The following is a 19,120-nucleotide window of genomic DNA, read 5'->3' on the forward strand; positions in this document are numbered from 1 at the left end:
ATGTTGCGATTAGTTGCAACCTCTATATGAGTTCACTGTCAGCGGGTTCAACATCCCCCTCTCAGGCCCTTATCAACCCCGGGGGGTTGGGCACAGCAGAGAACCAGGTGACCGTGGAAGCCCTCTATGACCTCTCAGTGGACATCCAGAAGATCCACCAGCTCAAGGGTTGGGTCCTGCAGCAGAGCCCTGCCTACGTGAGTGAGATGGCCAGCATGCTGCGAGACATTGAGGCAGAGGGCCTCGTGAACGCCTGGGTCCTTGAGCTCTACCCCGAGGCGGTCCTCTGCAGCCCAGAGCAGCAGCACGCCCAGAGAGAGCTGTGGAGATCCATCTGACTCATCTGACTTGGATCATTGAGAAGTTCCTTGCCTCCTTCTTCACCTGCTCCAGCCATCACGCCAACCAGAGGGCCAACATCGACTACTTCCAGTTTGCACCTGAACAAGCGCATCATCACAAAGCTGATGGCCAGCACCCCCAGAGTTTCAGATGCCCTGTGGGGCAGAGCGAGGAAATTATCCACCTGGAGCTGTGGGGCGATGCGACCAACATGAAGATCTGGCTGCAGAAGCTGCTCAGTCAGAACCCCTTCGTGCTCCTCAAGCCCTCAGAGGTCCTGAGCGACAACCTGCTGTTCCTCGAGACAAGGGACTTCACCACCGCTGAATTGCTCCTCCTCCACCTCCTCTCCAAGCTCAGGGTCTTTGTCACCAAGCTCAACCGGGACAGCATGCGTCTCAACTTGGCTTACTCGAAGGAGACTGGGCTGTTCAGAAGCCAACTGTCCAGCCTTGCTCTACTACCCTGAGGCTATCCTGGCTGAATACTTTGAAGGCCTCCTCAGAGCTGGCCAACCGTTCTGGAGTTGACCACACAAATATAGTTACTGTATGCAAAGTTCTCATATTTGGGAACCCTATTAGATTGTTTTTATTCAATTCTTGCTGGTATGAGAACGGGAGCCCCTATCAGCAAAGTAGTGTGTTTGCGGAAAGCTGAGTATTTTGACTATTGATCGGTGTCTTCAAATCTTTGGTATGACTTACTACCACATATGGGCATGTACACATTTATAAGGGTAGGCCGAGCCATGACCAAATTTCAAGATGGCTGCTACCTACATTCCGGTTAGCGTTGTGAAGCATAAACAACATAAACACGCAATATGTTGATACACACCGAAAGCCGGGACTCCACAGATCATGAGGATATCATATTTGTCTGCCTGTGACCTACCATTATTGACCTCCAGGCCCGAGAGTCAAAATGTTTATTTTACACGTTTTCACCAAACCTCTTACAAGGTAAGCTTCGGTTTGGCCTGTGTTTGAGCTATAGCTACATGGGGATAACAAATGAATCCTTAGGTTGGTAGAAACAAATCTAGCCTATTGCCAATGTTATCTGATGATGTATGACTTAATGGCAACATCAAATGTCCCCCGAGTGACTATATCTTTGCGCATAAAAAATGGTGTTGCCTGTTTATGCACTGCAGGCATCCATATCCCCTGTATGTTCCCCGACACCACCACAATGTTTTCGAGAGGTTGATGTTGTAGAAATTGAGATTTTATAGTGAACAATAACTTTTAGGCACATCCAGTGTGCAAAAACTGTGCAATTACCACATTTTGACACTTTAGAGAGGTTGAAAGGACACTTGAATGGACCCTGAATACCCCATAACACCACCACAATGTTATAGTTTATAGTGAGGTTGATATGGTAGAAATTGTGATTTTAAACTGAACAAATAGCATTTAGGGATTGCAAATATGTAATAGCACTGTAATTATCTAATTTACAGACATATGCCACTTTGGTGACCACACCTGACGACCACACCTGACCACTTACAAAAACATCTGCCCATTTATAGTTGTTAGGTCTATCAATCCCATTTTTTCTGATATTGTTCACATGTTGTGCTTGATCTTGTGTGTTCTGTACTATGTAACTCCTATCTATCTTCTGATCATTTCCTCATATTCACCCAGATGTCTTCTTTCCAAATATACCACGTTTTTCAGAATGTCAGAATCATGTAATTACACATGAATAGCAGTTACTTTTGGGTATGTCTTTTTAGGCGGAAATCTACATTTTGCCATTACATTTAAGAGGTTATGATGTACGGACAGGCACTAAGAAGGACTTTGAGATTAGTTCAGGTAAACTGCAGTTGTGGAGGAGAGACCACTATTCAGCCCTGTTGCCCTGTTAAATGGGGGTTGATTGACCTCGATTTCATGGTCTAAAACACAGATCCATGTGATGATGTCATAGTGAACATTCTCATATCACAAGAGGAAGGAGACTTGAATCAGAGTTTGGCTTTATTCTGAATGGTACTATTAAGGTCAGGAGAAAAGCTTGCCTTGAAAGTAGTCTCATGCAGCAGACATCTCCTCCCCAAGTGCATTTAGCCTGGGGATGAGGTTACCTTGAAAGAGGCAACACTTGAGCTTATCCCTGTATTTAAATTCTATTTTGATAATAATATTTTGATATTATATGATGCAACGTTGAATACAATGGAATGTCAATTGAATGTGTGTGAGGAATTGCCTATGTATTAAAACCAGCCAGAATCACTGTGGATAACATGATCTATGATAGTTCGGGTAGTTATTGTTTAACTATTTAACTATCCGCATTGACCCTTTTTGCACAAACTGTTTTGACTAATCACACACTCTTGTTGCCTAGTTACTTTATCCCTACCTACAGTGCATTTGGAAAGTATTCAGACCCCTTGACTATTTCGACATTTTGTTACTTTACAGCCTTATTCTAAAATGGATTTTTATTTAAATCCTCACCAATCTACATACAATACCCGATAATGACAAAGCAAACACAGGTTTTTAGAAATGTTTGCAAATGTATTAACAATAAAAAAACAGAAATACCTTATTTATATAAGTATTCAGACCCTTTGCTATGAGACTCGAAATTGAGCTCAGGTGCATCCTGTTTCCAATGATCATCCTTGAGATGTTTCTACAACTTGATTGGAGTCCACCTGTGGTAAATTCAATTGATTGGACATGATTTGGAAAGGCTATGGAAACCTGTCTATATAAGGTCCCAAAGTTGACAGTGCATGTCAGAGCAAAAACCAAGCCATGAAGTCAAAGGAATTCTTCGTAGAGCTCCGAGACAGGATTATGTCGAGGCACAGATCTGGGGAAGGGTACCAAAACCTTTCTGCAGCACTCTGACAGAGCTTCAGAGTTCCTCTGTGGAGATGGGAGAACCTTCCAGAAGGACAACCATCTCTGCAGCATTCCACCATTCAGGCCTATGGTAGAGTGACCAGACGGAAGCCACTCCTCATTAAAAGGCACATGACAGCTCGCTTGGAGTTTGCTAAAAAGCACTTAAAGACTCACAGACCACGAGAAACAAGATTCTCTGGTCTGATGAAACCACGATTTAACTTTTTGGCCTGAATGCCAAGCATCACGTCTGGAGGAAACCTGGCACCATCCCTACAGTGACGCATGGTGGTGGCAGCATCATGCTGTGGGGTTGTTTTTCAGCAGCATACACTGGGATCGAGGGAAAGTTGAATTGAGCAAAGTACAGAGAGATCCCTTGATGAAAATTTGCTCCAGAACGCTCAGGAACGGAGACTGGGGTGAAGGTTCACCTTCCAACAGGACAAAGACCCTAAGTGCACAGCCAAGACAACGCAGGAGTGGCTTTGGGACAAGTCTCTTTGAGTAGCCCAGCCAGAGTCCGGACATCAACCCGATCGAACATCTCTGGAGAGACCTGAAAATAGTTGTGCAGCGATGCTCCCCATCCAACCTGACAGAGCTTGAGAGGATCTGCAGAGAAGAATGGGAGAAACTACCCAAATACAGGTGTGCCAAGCTTGTAGCGTCATACCCAAGAAGAGTAAGGGGTCTGAATACGTATGTAAGTGGGATATTTATTTTAATACATTTGCAAACATTTCTAAAAACATGTTTGTCATTCTGGGGTTTTGTGTGTAGATTGATGAGGATAATTAAAAAAAAAATCTATTTTAGAACATGTGACAAAATGTGGAAAAAGTCAAGGGGTCTGAATTCAAATCAAATCAAAACAAATCAAATCAAATTTATTTATATAGCCCTTCGTACATCAGCTGATATCTCAAAGTGCTGTACAGAAACCCAGCCTAAAACCCCAAACAGCAAGCAATGCAGGTGTAGAAGCACGGTGGCTAGGAAAAACTCCCTAGAAAGGCCAAAACCTAGGAAGAAACCTAGAGAGGAACCAGGCTATGTGGGGTGGCCAGTCCTCTTCTGGCTGTGCCGGGTGGAGATTATAACAGAACATGGCCAAGATGTTCAAATGTTCATAAATGACCAGCATGGTCGAATAATAATAAGGCAGAACAGTTGAAACTGGAGCAGCAGCACAGTCAGGTGGAAGTTGAAACTGGAGCAGCAGCATGGCCAGGTGGACTGGGGACAGCAAGGAGTCATCATGTCAGGTAGTCCTGGGGCATGGTCCTAGGGCTCAGGTCCTCCGAGAGAGAGAAAGAAAGAGAGAAGGAGAGAATTAGAGAACGCACACTTAGATTCACACAGGACACCGAATAGGACAGGAGAAGTACTCCAGATATAACAAACTGACCCCAGCCCCCGACACATAAACTACTGCAGCATAAATACTGGAGGCTGAGACAGGAGGGGTCAGGAGACACTGTGGCCCCATCCGAGGACACCCCGGACAGGGCCAAACAGGAAGGATATAACCCCACCCACTTTGCCAAAGCACAGCCCCCACACCACTAGAGGGATATCTTCAACCACCAACTTACCATCCTGAGACAAGGCTGAGTATAGCCCACAAAGATCTCCGCCACGGCACAACCCAAGGGGGGCGCCAACCCAGACAGGATGACCACAACAGTGAATCAACCCACTCAGGTGACGCACCCCCTCCAGGGACGGCATGAGAGAGCCCCAGCAAGCCAGTGACTCAGCCCCTGTAATAGGGTTAGAGGCAGAGAATCCCAGTGGAAAGAGGGGAACCGGCCAGGCAGAGACAGCAAGGGCGGTTCGTTGCTCCAGAGCCTTTCCGTTCACCTTCCCACTCCTGGGCCAGACTACACTCAATCATATGACCCACTGAAGAGATGAGTCTTCAGTAAAGACTTAAAGGTTGAGACCGAGTTTGCGTCTCCGACATGGGTAGGCAGACCGTTCCATAAAAATGGAGCTCTATAGGAGAAAGCCCTGCCTCCAGCTGTTTGCTTAGAAATTCTAGGGACAATTAGGAGGCCTGTGTCTTGTGACCATAGCGTACGTGTAGGTATGTACGGCAGGACCAAATCAGAGAGATAGGTAGGAGCAAGCCCATGTAATGCTTTGTAGGTTAGCAGTAAAACCTTGAAATCAGCCCTTGCTTTGACAGGAAGCCAGTGTAGAGAGGCTAGCACTGGAGTAATATGATCAAATTTTTTGGTTCTAGTCAGGATTCTAGCAGCCGTATTTAGCACTAACTGAAGTTTATTTAGTGCTTTATCCGGGTAGCCGGAAAATAGAGCATTGCAGTAGTCTAACCTAGAAGTGACAAAAGCATGGATTAATTTTTCTGCATCATTTTTGGACAGAAAGTTTCTGATTTTTGCATAGTTACGTAGATGGAAAATGCACAATGTATGTCACAGGAGGCTGCTGAGGGGAGAATGGCTCATAATAATGGCCGGAACGGTGCAAATGGATTGGCATCAAACACCTGGAAATCATGTGTTTGATGTTTTTGATACATATCAACAATTCCACTCAAGTAATTACCCACGAGCCCATTCTCCCCAATTAAGGTGCCACTAACCTCCTGTGCTATGTGTACATATCTACCTCAATTACCTCATACCACTGCACATCGACTCAGTACTGGTACCCTGTGTATATAGCCAAGTTATCATTACTCATTGTGTATTTATTCCTTGTGTTATTATTTTTCTATTATTTCTATATTTTTCTCTCTACATTGTTGGGAAGGGCCCATAAGTAAGCGTCTCACTGTTAGTCTACACCTGTTGTTTATGAAGCATGTGACAAACACAATTTGATTTGATCTCAGTGGCTCAATGATGGCAGTATTGCTTTCGTCCCCTTAGGAGGCATGTGTTTTGTACAGAGTTTTTGTTTCTTTGCAGATAGGATTACCAGTATTTGAAGTGCTGAAATCAAGTATCAGTTCATTGGGAATGCTTGTTTTACCTGTGTGTACAGGTCTATCACACTGTCATCTTCAGTGTAATAGGCAAACACCGCAACTGCAACACCTTATGGAAGAGTTGATCTACAATGATAAAAAAAAAACATGTAACTGCAATCTTCTCTTATATTGAAATGTGTGGAATTGCATTTATTATGGACAGAATCAAATTTGGTCTGCATTTCGCATGCCATACAATACATATGAGTGGTTTTATATTAGTGTGCACATGTTTATTTCAAGGCGGACATCTATATGCAGCCTTGCTAAGCATGTACCCCAAGCATAGCAACACATACTGTACTGTAAGCTTCTTTCAAAGGCCTTTCTTAATGTGCTAAAGCCTGCCGGAGCCCTTGAAACATGCTCAGAGTGCATTTTAATGGGGAGTGAGCAGCACAGCTAATGAAGTCATGACTTTATGCCTCAAGGTCCCCAGCTCAGATAAAATGTAGATGATGGGGTCACTGCCAAACCAACAGACAGGGTTAAGCCTGTGTTTGAAATGGCACCCTATTCCCTATAGAGTGCACTACTTTTGACCAGAGCACTATGGGCCTTGTTTAGAAGTAGTGCACTATAAAGGGCAATTTTGAAACATGTACAGTATCTTATATGTTTTTCTATTGGATTAACTGTTGGTAAAATAAATACATTGAGAAGATATCATTTTGTTTTGGTGACTAAACCAATGCACTCACTATATTTCAAAGTAAACTTATATTTGGATCAATGGTTGTGTGGTGAAAGATGTCTACAAACAAAATGAATGCACAATGAAATGTTTTGAATGTTAGACTGGCTGCGTTACAAGTGTTACCAGTTTGCAGTTTTGTACGTGTGAAAATAGTACCAAAGTGATAAAAAAACAGTAAACTGTATCTCTCCCCTCTATGGTCAGACTATGGCAGCATCTGAAATGGCACCCTATTCACTTTGAATGTACTATGCTAGTTTTCACATTCGGCTATAATGTCCACTACATTTTGACTTTCGGTCAAATGTCCATAATCTCTAGATGTGATCATTCTAGGTGTGATCATTGAATACATCTTTCACAATGTAATCAAATAATAGAAATGAAAGAAACTTAATGTTTAGCAGGCACTAGTTTGAATTAAGCCTGTCTTGAGCATTTGGCTATAGGTTCTCATGGAAATCGCAGTAAATATCCTCATTGTTCATGCACTTGGGAAAACCCATTTGGCATGGCGAATACAGGCCTGACGTTGGTTTGGATTGAAATCATTGCATACCTCATCCACGGCCCGAAGAAGAGTGGTACGCTCATGGGGATGGCAGTCATACATCTGCCACCTGTATTGTAATCGTGTATTGTATTTTACAGTATTACATTGTATGTTTGCGTTGTAGTGATCATGTATGTGGCTCAGTTAGTAAGAGCATGGCCCTAGCAACACCAGAGTTGTGGGTTCAATTCCCACCGGCATCACATACCAAAATGTGTAGACTGTTGTCACTTTGGATAAAAGTGTCTGCTAAGTAAATGGCATATATTACAGTATGAGGGAACTGTACAGGCCAATGCAATTTTAGTAAAGCAGTGTTACATAGCACATATCTAATCTTGTCAATATCAGATTTTTAAAAAACTTACTGTGAAGCTTAATAGTCATCATCTTAGTAGTACATTTGAGTATATACCCTACTTTTTATGTTTCTACTTTACAAACATACATTTTCATGATGTAGTTCTCATAATCTGCAGCAGACAAACCGGTTTACATGTATAGGTTTGCCGAACGGTTAAGTGACCATCAATTGAGAGCATTCGGATTAAGTAATAGCACAATGTCTTTTAACAAAAGATAAAATAATCATATCAAAAGGAGTGTGAGCTTTGCATTGTAGAAGGCAATTACTTTATGTGAGCATGTAATGAAACACTGACTAAGTTTGGTGGAAAAAAAGTGACTGCATGATTTTGTGTGTTGTACTTAGTCAATTGAAAATGCACATAGAGTTTTTGTAACAACTGCCGTTTTGATTATGTTTTGAGTTTTGTACTGTGAGTTGTGAAAATGTACCACATACTTGTGAAAATTGCACCAAAGCGAGAAAAATATCCTGTATCATTAACAGCATGGGCCTGTAGTCATGGCAATACCCAAATGATAAGTACATGTTAATGAATTTGGGTTTTAATTGAATTGAAATTAGGTGTGTCTACTTCTGAGTCATGTACAATTTCAAAACAAGACAGCTATAAGGGTATGTTTGAAGACATTGGAGTCCCAAAGGTACACTTAATTTTCTACAGTCGGTTTCAATGTCAGTAACTTCTCCCTCATAAATTGTCACACCAAGATGCATTCAGTAATCTCCAAATTGCTGCAATCTTTAAAAACAGAGTACCATCTACTGACCTCTATTGGTACTACCTGAACTTTTCATGAAAAAAAGTAACAGATTGGGATAAGAGGGATTGAATGGTTGAAAGAATTATACATGTTTATTTAGAAGTGTGGCAGCTTTGTTTATGCATTTGTACAGATTTTTGTAAAAATATTTGCTTTGAATGATTCATTTATTTTCAAACATTAATAGTATATTTTTGACATTCTTAGTTTTTTTATACAGATGTGCCTTGTTGCAACTCAAAATAAACTACCTTAGTTCCTACTTTACATTTCCTCTCATTCTTTCTGAATTTAATGCATGGAAAATATAATGTGTAACAACGTTCAAGTGCCCATATAGCGAAAGTAGCTAATTATCAAGGTCAATGTTTTTATTTTAAAAGTAACTAAATTGCTTTTACGCTGAGTACTTTTTAAATTAGCTACGTTATTAAACTTTTACTTTAGTATTTTTTTTCGCCAGTCATGTTAATTCTACTTGAGTAAAATGTCATTAAAGTAACAGTACTTCTACTGGAGAAGGATATTTCAGTAGTCTTTCCACCCCTGACAGTATGTTCTCTGTTAAAAGATTTGCTTCCATTTGAGTGAAATGAACTAGACCCTGCTAGGTGTATAAATGCAAATGATGTCTTCACCTCCCTCTCTCTGTCCTTGTTCCCTCTCAATGATGATCCCTGTGTGCTGCTCTACGGTAACTATGTCAGTCTGAATTATATCCCAAAGCAGGAGAGGTTAATAAGAGGGAGTATAAATTGTTATTTTCCATTTCAAACGTGACACCGGTTATTATTAGCCCGGGTTACACATGGCTTTTATGGGGAATAACTCAGGGAAAATATGAAAATAGATGACACCTGCAATTAAAATGTATGATTACCAGCTGCGACGACAGCATGGCAGAGTATTAAGGTGGTAAATATTCCATGTCTGGGGTCAGTAGGGCTTGGAGAATTAATGTGGGCTGTGACCACGGCTAAGAATCTTTCTCCTCAGCTGTTATCATACCAGGATCTCCCAGGCATAATGGGCTTCCCAAATGGTACCCTATTCCCTATGTAGTTCTCCACGAAAGTAGTGCACTACATAAGCTAGAGAATGGGACCCACCGATAGTTTCCCTCAGTAAAGGTTACCCTGTTTCTTATGGGAAGAAGATTTGACAAGACTCTGACAGGATCTGTAGCTTTCAATCATATGGCACGGACTAAACACTCTTGGGTCTCATATCTTGAGCAATTTCCCCATAGTCACTTTCTTTGTGTTTATAAAAAGGTTGTCTGATTGGATGTTCTTAATTATATAGAGGACATCAGGTCATAATCTGTCTGACAGTAATCTGTCTTTCTGTCTGACAGTAATCTGTCTTTCTGTCTGACAGTAATCTGTCTTTCTGTCTGACAGTAATCTGTCTTTCTGTCTGACAGTAATCGGTCTGACTGTTTTTGCAAAGTCAAGTTCTAAGAAACTGATTCACACATCACATTCACCTACATCCATGACATTCGATCATGTTTTTATTTTTGTAGAAAGGGAAAGAAATTGGTTTCAGGGGGCACTTTGTTCTCTATGTCTTGTCTTATGTCTCCATCTAGTGGATCATTTACTCCAACATTGTGTACTGAAAGATGGAGTTGTATGAATATTTACTGATTGACAAGTGATTCAATTAGCCATGATGACAAATACAATATCATGCCAAGTTGAAGAATTTACAATAGAAGATGCATGTTTTCCCCAAAGGAACTGTATGTAAGTATCATTACAACATATATCACTACATTGCAGAGATTCCTCAATTGTAAACATTTGCAATAAATTTAATAACAGCTCTCCTACACCTTTTAAGAAACATCATTCAGAATAAGCAAGACATTTTTTGTTTATCTGGAATAAAATATGTATTTCCTGGCTCATATTAAGCACTCTTATACTATTTTGATAGAATCATAATTATACATGTAAAACCATTCAAGGCTGATTTCCAGCCTTTGGTTGGCGACTTCATGCTGGAAATCGCAATATGTTATGAAATCTTCAGACATAAATATCGCCCTCTGTTACGTAGGCACTATCGAGAACAACCCCCACATCCTTAGTGCCCATGTTGTTTTGAGTCACCCCAGACCACTCGTCTGACATAATCTGACTCAGACAGAGCCATATTGGTTTGGTCCTAGCAGAAAATTACAGATGAGGGGAGAGGATAGCAAGGATGATACATCAGACAAGGAAGGATATTATCTGGGACAGCAGTGGATCCATCATTTGTACCAAATATGAAAAGCCTTCTGTATCTGACAACACATGACCTACAGTAAGACAAATCTGAATGGGATGGACACATTGATTTATCTGATTCATTAGTGTTATGGCACTGTGCAGATTGAGTCACTGGCAGATGAGATGAAGCAGAGTGAGTGGGACATGTGTATTGTACAACTGGATAATGATTACTATTAGAATTGCACTGGAGAACTGAATAGTTAAAAAAGGCACCCGACGTCTGACAAAGAACAGTCCGTGTTTGCATTCATGCAGTAAGTTACAGTTTTAAATCACCTCAGCGCTACAGATCTCCCTCTTGAAAACTTCATACTTAAATGTAACCCCATTCTCCTCCTGAATCTCATTTGGTACTCCAGGAAACCTAGTTTGAAGTTAAGGGAAACAAAGGGACAACTTAGACAGATTGACGAAGACACAAAAAGCTTTCAAACACTTGGCCTGACGTGTGGACCTGGTCAATCAGAACAGAGTATAGATCCACTTATCAAAACAGTCCAAAGATTAAGCAAACAGTGCTGCAGCCTAGGGCCAGGAGAGCAGAGAATAAAATATGCTTCCGTACCTCTGTTGTTTTTTAAAAACGCTTCGGTCAAACTGCGGAAAGAAGACGTCACAGTCAAAGTCAGCCATGATGTCAGTGAGGAAGATGAGTTCACACCAGGGATGCATCAGAGCCTCCTGATGACAAGGGAAAGGTACTGTAATGAGCTACAGTATAGACAAATATAGTGGATGGACTGTCCTATAATAATCAATGTTTATCCACTTATTTATTCCTAACCAATATATTGTATTTAAAGTCCTGGGCCAATTTTAATAAAGCATCTCAGAGTAATGCTGATCTAGTATCAGTTACCCCTTTCCATGTAATCTCATTCATTATGATCTAAAAGTCAAAACGGATCCTAGACCAGGACTCCTACTCTGAGATGTTTTATAAATATGGGCCCAGGTCAAACTGCACCACAATCTTCCCACTACCCACAGAGACAGAAAAATCACCTGATAGACCCGTGGACCACCCACAACCCAGATGGTCTCCACCAGGTCACATAGGGGTTGCAGCAAGGCTAAGCTGATCATGCTGTGGAAATCTTGACACAGGAAGTGGGCATGCTCCGGGAGAGTACTGTGAGGAGTGAGTGACACCCAAAATAAGTCATCATTTCTAAAACCCAACTTTTCTATATGCATTAAATAGTACCCTTAAAACACTACTCTCAATGTCAACAGTGAAGAGGCGACTCCGGGATGACTGCCTTCTAGGCAGAGTTCCTCTGTCCAGTGTCTGTGTTCTTTTGCCCATCTTAATCTTTTATTTTTATTGGTCAGTATGAGATATGGCTTTTTCTTTGCAACTCTGCCTAGAAGGCCAGCAACCCGGAGTCGCCTCTTCACTGTTGACTTTGAGACTGGGTACTATTTAATGAAGCTGCCAGTTGAGGATTTGTGAGGCGTCTGTTTCTCAACCTAGACACTCTAATGTAATTGTCTTCTTGTTCAGTTGTGCACCGGGGCCTTCCACTCCTCTTTCTATTCTGGTTAGAGACAGTTTGCCCTGTTCTGTGAAGGGAGTAGTGCACAGCGTTGTATGAGATCTTCAGTTTCTTGGCATTTTTTCACATGGAATAGCCTTCACTTCCTCGAACAAGAATAGACTGACGAGTTTCAGAAGAAAGTTCTTTGTTTCTGTCCATTTTAAGCCTGTAATCGAACCCACAAATGCAGATGCTCCAGATACTCAATGAGTCTAAAGAAGGCCAGTTTTATTGCTTCTTTAATCAAAACAACAGTTTTCAGCTGTGTTAACATAATTGCAAAAGGGTTTTCTAATGATCAATTAGCCTTTTAAAATTATAAACTTGGATTAGCTAACACAACGTGTCATTGGAACTTTTCTTTCAAAAACAAGGACATTTCTAAGTGACCCCAAACTTTTGAACGGTAGTGTAAACGGACAAAATTTGACTCTGTTTAAATTACTCAAGTTTAAATGATAAGTCAAAATATTAACATGGCCAACTTTGAATACAAGACTCATTGAGGTACAGTTGAAGTCGGAAGTTTACATACACTTAGGTTGGAGTCACTAAAACTTGTTTTTCAACCATTCCACAATTTTCCTGTTAACAAAGTATAGTTTTGGCATGTCGGTTAGAACAACTACATTGTGCATGACACAAGTAATTTTTCCAACAATTGTTTACAGACAGATTATGTCACTGTATCACAATTCCAGTGGGTCAGAAGTTTACATACACTAAGTTGATTGTGCCTTCAAACAGCTTGGAAAATTCCAAAAAACGATGCCATGACTTTAGAAGCTTCAGATAGGCTAATTGACACCATTTGAGTCAATTGGAGGTGTACCTGTGGATGTATTTCAAGGCCTACCTTCAAACTCAGTGCCTCTTTGCTTGACATCATAGGAAAATCAAAAGAAATCAGCCAAGACCTCTGAAAATTGTAGACCTCCACAAGTCTGGTTCATCCAGGGGAGCAATTTCCAAATGCCTGAAGGTACCACGTTCATCTGTACAAACAATAGTATGCAAGTATAAACACCATGAGACCACGCAGCCGTCCTACCGCTCAGGAAAGAGATGGGTTCTGTCTCCTAGAGATGAATGTACTTTGGTGCGAAAAGTGCAAATCAATCCCAGAATAACAGCAAAGGACCTTGCGAAGATGCTGGAGGAAACAGGTACAAAAGTATCTATATCCACAGTAAAACAAGTCCTATATTGACATAACCTGAAAGGCTGCTCATCAAGGAAGAAGCCACTGCTCCAAAACCGGCATAAAAAAAAGCTAATTGAGTGTATGTAAACTTCTGACCCACTGGGAATGTGAAAGAAATAAAAGCTTAAATAAATAACTCTCTATTATTCTGACATTTGACATTCTTAAAATAAAGTGGTGATCCTAACTGACCTAAGACAGGGGATATTTACTTGGATTAAATGTCAGGAATTGTGAAAAACTGACTTAAATGTATTTGGTTAAGGTGTCTAAACTTCAGACTTCAACTGTATATGAAACATGTTTTTAGGTTGTGGACTGTGTGTGTGATTGGTAGTAGTGTAACTTTCGGCTTACCTCAGGGTGGTACTCAGGACCACATGGAGGACATTGGGCAGCATAGAGAACAGACTGTCTGGGTTGGAGAACCAGCAGCCCCTGCCCCACACCATCATGTTAAATTTTCCTGTGAAAGGGATTGTCAAGTTCACCTTACATTGTAAAGACCATTTGGAAGAAGTAACTATTTCATGAATTATAGTGAACAATGCTGTCAAACTATCAGTAGCTGAATAACTCCGGTTGTAGTATCTATTATACCTTTTCTATTGCATTTCAACAACAGCTTCTTTGTCTGCATTTCTCTGTGCTCTATACTTTCCCATCATTGAGTTGGAGCACTGTTAAAAGCCTTTAAGTCAGAAAGGAAATCAATCAAAATTACCTGGTAGGGAGACATTTGTTGTGGTTTCCAAAAAGAATTTGAATTCTGTCCTGTGAACGCAATATTTTTATACATTGATTACATTCGGGCCAATACTTTCAACTCTTGCCAAATATTCCTATGTATGGACCTAAGCCAGTTCAAGAACCAGAAACTTGATTTTTTAATTTTCATATTGAAATACATGTAGACAAGTGTTATACCTGTCATTAAATGTTATCAAGTAACTGTGTCCATCCCAAAAAGCATAATGGGATCCGACTTTACATGCCACCTGTTGACAACTGGTCAAAATGTAATTAGGGTAACTAGCCCCCTGGGGAAACCGACCACCCCCCTCCTTGTAATTCTCATTATTAAGACCATAAGATTTCACCAAATTATTTTATCAGCACATCCCTGGCTGCCACTGTTCTTGCTCATCCAAAAATGTCTTCTGGGTCATCACAACAAATCAATTGTGGTAAGTTGATCCATTAAAAAAATTATTATCAAAAAGTTGTTGGGTCCAATGAAGTTAGATGTATATTTGTATAGTTGTATATTTTTTTTTTATATATATATATACAAGTAGGAAAGCCTTAAAGTAAATAATCCACTTGTTTAGAGAGAAATATAGTAATATTTTGGATGAGTGTCTTGGGGGCAACTCGGCTCCCCTGTTTGTGCCTCTGAGGTATTGTTCGTTTTGACTCTACTAAGCCTTTTCCTTGCTCGTATGTGAGAACCAGTTGGAGCCTTCAGTCCTAGTTTTGATTCACCTGCCTGTTTGCCTACCTGTGTATGACCTTTGCCTGCGACCACGACTGGCCCCTGGGGGCTAGTTACCCCTTTATGTTATTAATGTGTTTCTGTCATTTAGACATTTAGTTACTGCTAGTTTATACTAACCTGCTAGCTAGCAACCTCCACTAGCAGTAAATGCTAGTTAGCATAAACTGCTAGCAGTGCTAGCTAGCAACCTTACAAGATCGTCGGAGGTAAAATACATGACTTAATTGCAGTTGTAAATGTTTGCACTAGTGGATGATAGTTTAAGGTTAAAACTAATACTTTGAGTCAGGCGGTTTGAAAGAAACTGTCTTGTCTTAACGTACTGTGTGGTTAGGGAGGGTTTGGGGCCATCTGTTAGATTAGGGGTCAGTTCCTTATATAATTTTATGTTTCTATTTTCAGATGAGAACATGCAAGAAGAAAACAGACCATGTAAGCTATGACTGAGGTTATATAGCATGCCCTGAACGTAATATAAATGTAATGAATACTGAGGGAGAAAAATGTGTAGATTAACGTGCAGAGAGCGGAATGTGTTAATTTTGCCTTCGCAGAAGGCAGGAATCGTGGTCGCAGGCAAAGGTCATACACAGGTAGGCAAACAGGCAGGTGAAGGCTCCAACTGGTTCTCACAAACGTGCAAGGAAAAGGCTTAGTAGAGTCAAAATGAACAATACCTCAGAGGCACAAACAGAATGAACTGAACTAAATAAGGATCTGATGAGACCAGGTGAGTAACTAACAAGTGAGAACAATGAACAAAAATGAAAGACTAGGCTACGTTCAAGAACACAAAGAAACAGGGCTATGTTCAAGAACACAACAAAACAGAACACAAGGTTGACTAAGAAAATAAATACAGAACCTTACAAGAAAATGGCCAGACCTTAAAGGGGGCTGCCAGGGTGTTCAACATTTTACCAAGAACCCTACGGCATCACAAAGGAAAGGAGGTGAAAAACCCAGGTTTCAGGGGGCGCCAGTCTTCTCTTCCACGTATGAAAGTGACCTTGTCAACCACTTCCACAAATGGAAAGAGCCCTATTTGGCCTAACATCATGGGATGTGAGAAGACTTGCCTTCGATCTGGCAGAGAGGATGGGAATCAAACACAGTTTCAACAAAGGAAAGGGGTATACCGGGGTGGATAGGTTCAGTGGCTTAATGAAGCACAACGGTCAACTGTCAGTTCGAATGTCTCAAGCAACCAGTCTTGCGAGGGCAGTGGGCTTTACTAAGCTTAAGGTTGACCAGTTTTTTTTTACGGCCTACAAGGACATTTTAAACAGTGTCAGGGACTTAGAGCCAACGAAGATTTGGAACATGGATGAGACGGGAATAGAAAATGTCCAGAAACTGTTGCCTGTGGTGGCCACCAAGGGAGCAAAAAAGGTTGCATGGATGACCAGCGCAGAGAGGGGCTTCACAGTCACAGTAATTTGTGCTATCAGTGCATTGAGGCAGTATGTGCCGCCACTCTTCATCTTCCCCCGGAAGAGGCTGAACAAACGGCTGCTGGTTGGAAGGGTGAGTGACTCAGGCTGGGTCAAGAGTACCATCTGGCTCCATCGACTGGCTCCACCACTTCGCCCACAGTGTTGTTTAAAGCCCTGAGGAACCCCACATCCTCATCCTCGATGGGCACCACTCCCATAAGACCCTGGAGGCTGTTCTGACAGCAAGAGGCCAGGGAGTGATTCTCATCATGGCTTCCGGGCCACTGGGCTCATCGTCATAGAGGCGGACGTCGTGAATAATGCACACATTCCGTCCACTTTCTTTGTGTTTGAATTCTCTCTTTCTTTCTCTCTCTCTCTCTCTCTCTCTCTCTCTCAGCCCATTGGCAGTAAGAAAAAGTCATCTAAATGACCGAAAAGTAGCAGAAGCAGCATGTACTTGGTAGAAAGTGTTTATTTTACTAACACCGATGTATTGTTTTTGTCGTTTATTTTCAATGCAAAGAATCCATTCAACTACAGTGCTCTACTGCCACCGCCGCCACCTCTACCGCTACGGCCACCAGCTCTACCGCCGCCACCTCTACCGCCACAATCACTAGCTCTACCTCCACCGCCACCAGCAGCAGTTCTATTGGAGTTGTCCCTAAGGCTGAGGCTCCAGGAGGCGAGGCCGAGGAAGAGACGGCTGTACTGACAGCCTCACCTTGCAAAAGGTTGCTGGAGGATAATGCTCGACGGAAACATCAACAAGAAGAAAAGAGAGAGTAAGAAAACGAATCAGGTTCTTTAAAAAAGGTTGTCTCAAAGAAGGTTGTTGCAACACAACAAGCTACATCAGCCACCAAAGAAGGGGATGCGGAGTGTCTTTTCTGTGAGGAGCTGTTTCCAGCCACAAGTAGGGACTGGTTTAGGTGTGAGCAGAGCAGGAGGTGGGTTTATGAGTTGTGCTCCAATTTGACCAGGGATAGCTTCATTTGTGACCTATGTACAAATTAGAATTGTGCAATAGCAGAGCATAAGAGGTGCAACATCAATGCTACACTGAATGAATTAAGCTATAATTTATTGTTATGTTATTAGTTATATTCCATTCCAATATTATATTCCAATACATCTATTTTTTTAATGAATGAAAAACAACTATTGAAAGACTTTTGCTCTTGAATGTCATTTTAAAGACTGCAGGGATTTAAAATCTTGCATTATTGCAATATTTAGTGCAATTGTACATAATGGATTGTAAGGAAAATTAACAATGAAATAACAAATAAAATGTATGTGCAGGTGAGTTATAAAGAGGAAGTTTACATCAAATAGCCATTTATATCATTTTATAGTTTATTCGCATTGCCTTCATCCACATACAAATTATTTTCCAAAAATTGTTTTTTTGTGTGTCAGCGATAAGACATTGTTCTTAGGGGGGTAGTTACCCTTAGTACGCCACGCATTTAGGACATAATTAAATGTAGTATACGCATCAATTAATGGTCCAAGTATAGATGTTTAGAAAGATCTAGTAGCCTAAATCTATGAAAACGAAAAAAGTAATTGTTATCATTGAATATACTACAATCACACAAGTATGTAACGTGTAATGCTGGCTTTTAAATAGTCCAAACTTAAAACCGTAAGACATACATCAAATCAAAATCCATAAGGGAAAAATAAATAATAATTTCTCTCTTACGGTAAATCCCATGGCAAGTGTCCATCTTTTCCTATTCCCATGTTGTTGCATGCAGCGGCGATGAGCCGCAACGGTTTCCTCTGCACTTTGTCCGCGCACATCGTCGATACGTTAGTAGATGGTACAGTGTGAACAGGCTGGTTTAACGAGTTTACAAGTGTTTATATAACTCGCTCAGATACGCAAGCAGGCTTAATAACGCATTGGATGAGGATAATTTCAGTGCTTAAACAACCACTGAATTGTTCTACCGAGTATGACCAAAGCCAAAGGCAACTGTAGACAGGGGGGCGAGGGTAAGTATTTTGCTTGTTGAATCCAACGTTTTTGTGTGTGGAGAATGAGTTTCTGGAATTTTCGGCCACATCTGGAACCGCTCTCTCCGGTTTCTACGTGACTGTCCATGTTTACCACTGATTATGAAACAATCGGAGGCACTCGAGATCGCACCCCCTCCCTCCCCAGATACACCAGATGACTAAAAGTATGTGAACACCTGCTTGTCTAACATCATTCCAAAATCATGGCCATGAATATGTAGTTGGTTCCCCTGTGCTGTTATAACAGCCTCCACTCTTCTGGGAAGGCTTTCCACGAGATGTTGAAACATTGCTGCGGGGATTTCCATCCAGCCACAAGCGCATTAGTGAGGTCTGGCACTGATGTTGGGCGATTAGGCCTGGTTCGTACTCGGCGTTCCAATTCATCCCAAATGTGTTCGATGGTCTTGTTCTGTGAGCTTGTGTGGCCTACCACTTCGCGGCAGCGCGGTTGTTGCTTCTAGATGTTTCCACTTCACAATAACAGCATTTACAGTTGTCTGGGGCAAG

General features: G+C 41.3%; 1 protein-coding gene and 1 pseudogene across 3 annotated transcripts; one reads left to right on the forward strand and one right to left on the reverse strand.

Annotated features, from left to right (window-relative positions):
- Nucleotides 1-872, forward strand: LOC121846622 (annotated as a pseudogene).
- A 5,139-nt stretch (nucleotides 873-6,011) lies between these two features.
- Nucleotides 6,012-18,894, reverse strand: zgc:153031 (dihydrofolate reductase). 3 transcript variants are annotated; one of them, XM_024398902.2, is made up of 7 exons: nucleotides 18,291-18,894; nucleotides 14,367-14,416; nucleotides 14,000-14,108; nucleotides 11,903-12,029; nucleotides 11,463-11,578; nucleotides 11,174-11,261; nucleotides 6,012-6,315 (listed from the first exon to the last, which is right to left on the reverse strand). In XM_024398902.2, exons 1-7 carry the CDS (start codon nucleotides 18,389-18,391, stop codon nucleotides 6,265-6,267), a joined length of 642 nt encoding a protein of 213 aa, XP_024254670.1. In that variant the 5' UTR covers nucleotides 18,392-18,894; the 3' UTR covers nucleotides 6,012-6,264. The 3 variants fall into 3 exon arrangements, with proteins under 3 accessions (XP_024254670.1, XP_024254673.1, XP_024254671.1); XM_024398905.2 differs by lacking the exon at nucleotides 14,367-14,416 and having other exon boundaries at nucleotides 18,291-18,380; XM_024398903.2 differs by lacking the exon at nucleotides 6,012-6,315 and having other exon boundaries at nucleotides 7,186-11,261; nucleotides 18,291-18,890.
- Between the last annotated feature and the right edge of the window lie 226 nt (nucleotides 18,895-19,120).

Source organism: Oncorhynchus tshawytscha, linkage group LG06 (genome assembly GCF_018296145.1).
Source record: "Oncorhynchus tshawytscha isolate Ot180627B linkage group LG06, Otsh_v2.0, whole genome shotgun sequence".
NCBI lineage: Eukaryota > Metazoa > Chordata > Actinopteri > Salmoniformes > Salmonidae > Oncorhynchus > Oncorhynchus tshawytscha.

Excerpts from the sequence above, each read along its gene's own strand:
- zgc:153031 (XM_024398902.2), bottom strand. The coding sequence starts at position 18,391 with ATGTGCGCGGACAAAGTGCAGAGGAAACCGTTGCGGCTCATCGCCGCT. Across the intron at positions 12,030-13,999 it reads GTCCTGAGTACCACCCTGAG|TACTCTCCCGGAGCATGCCC; the intron begins GTAAGCCGAAAG and ends CACTCCTCACAG. Across the intron at positions 6,316-11,173 it reads GGGAGATCTGTAGCGCTGAG|ATCAACTCTTCCATAAGGTG; the intron begins GTGATTTAAAAC and ends TTATCATTGTAG.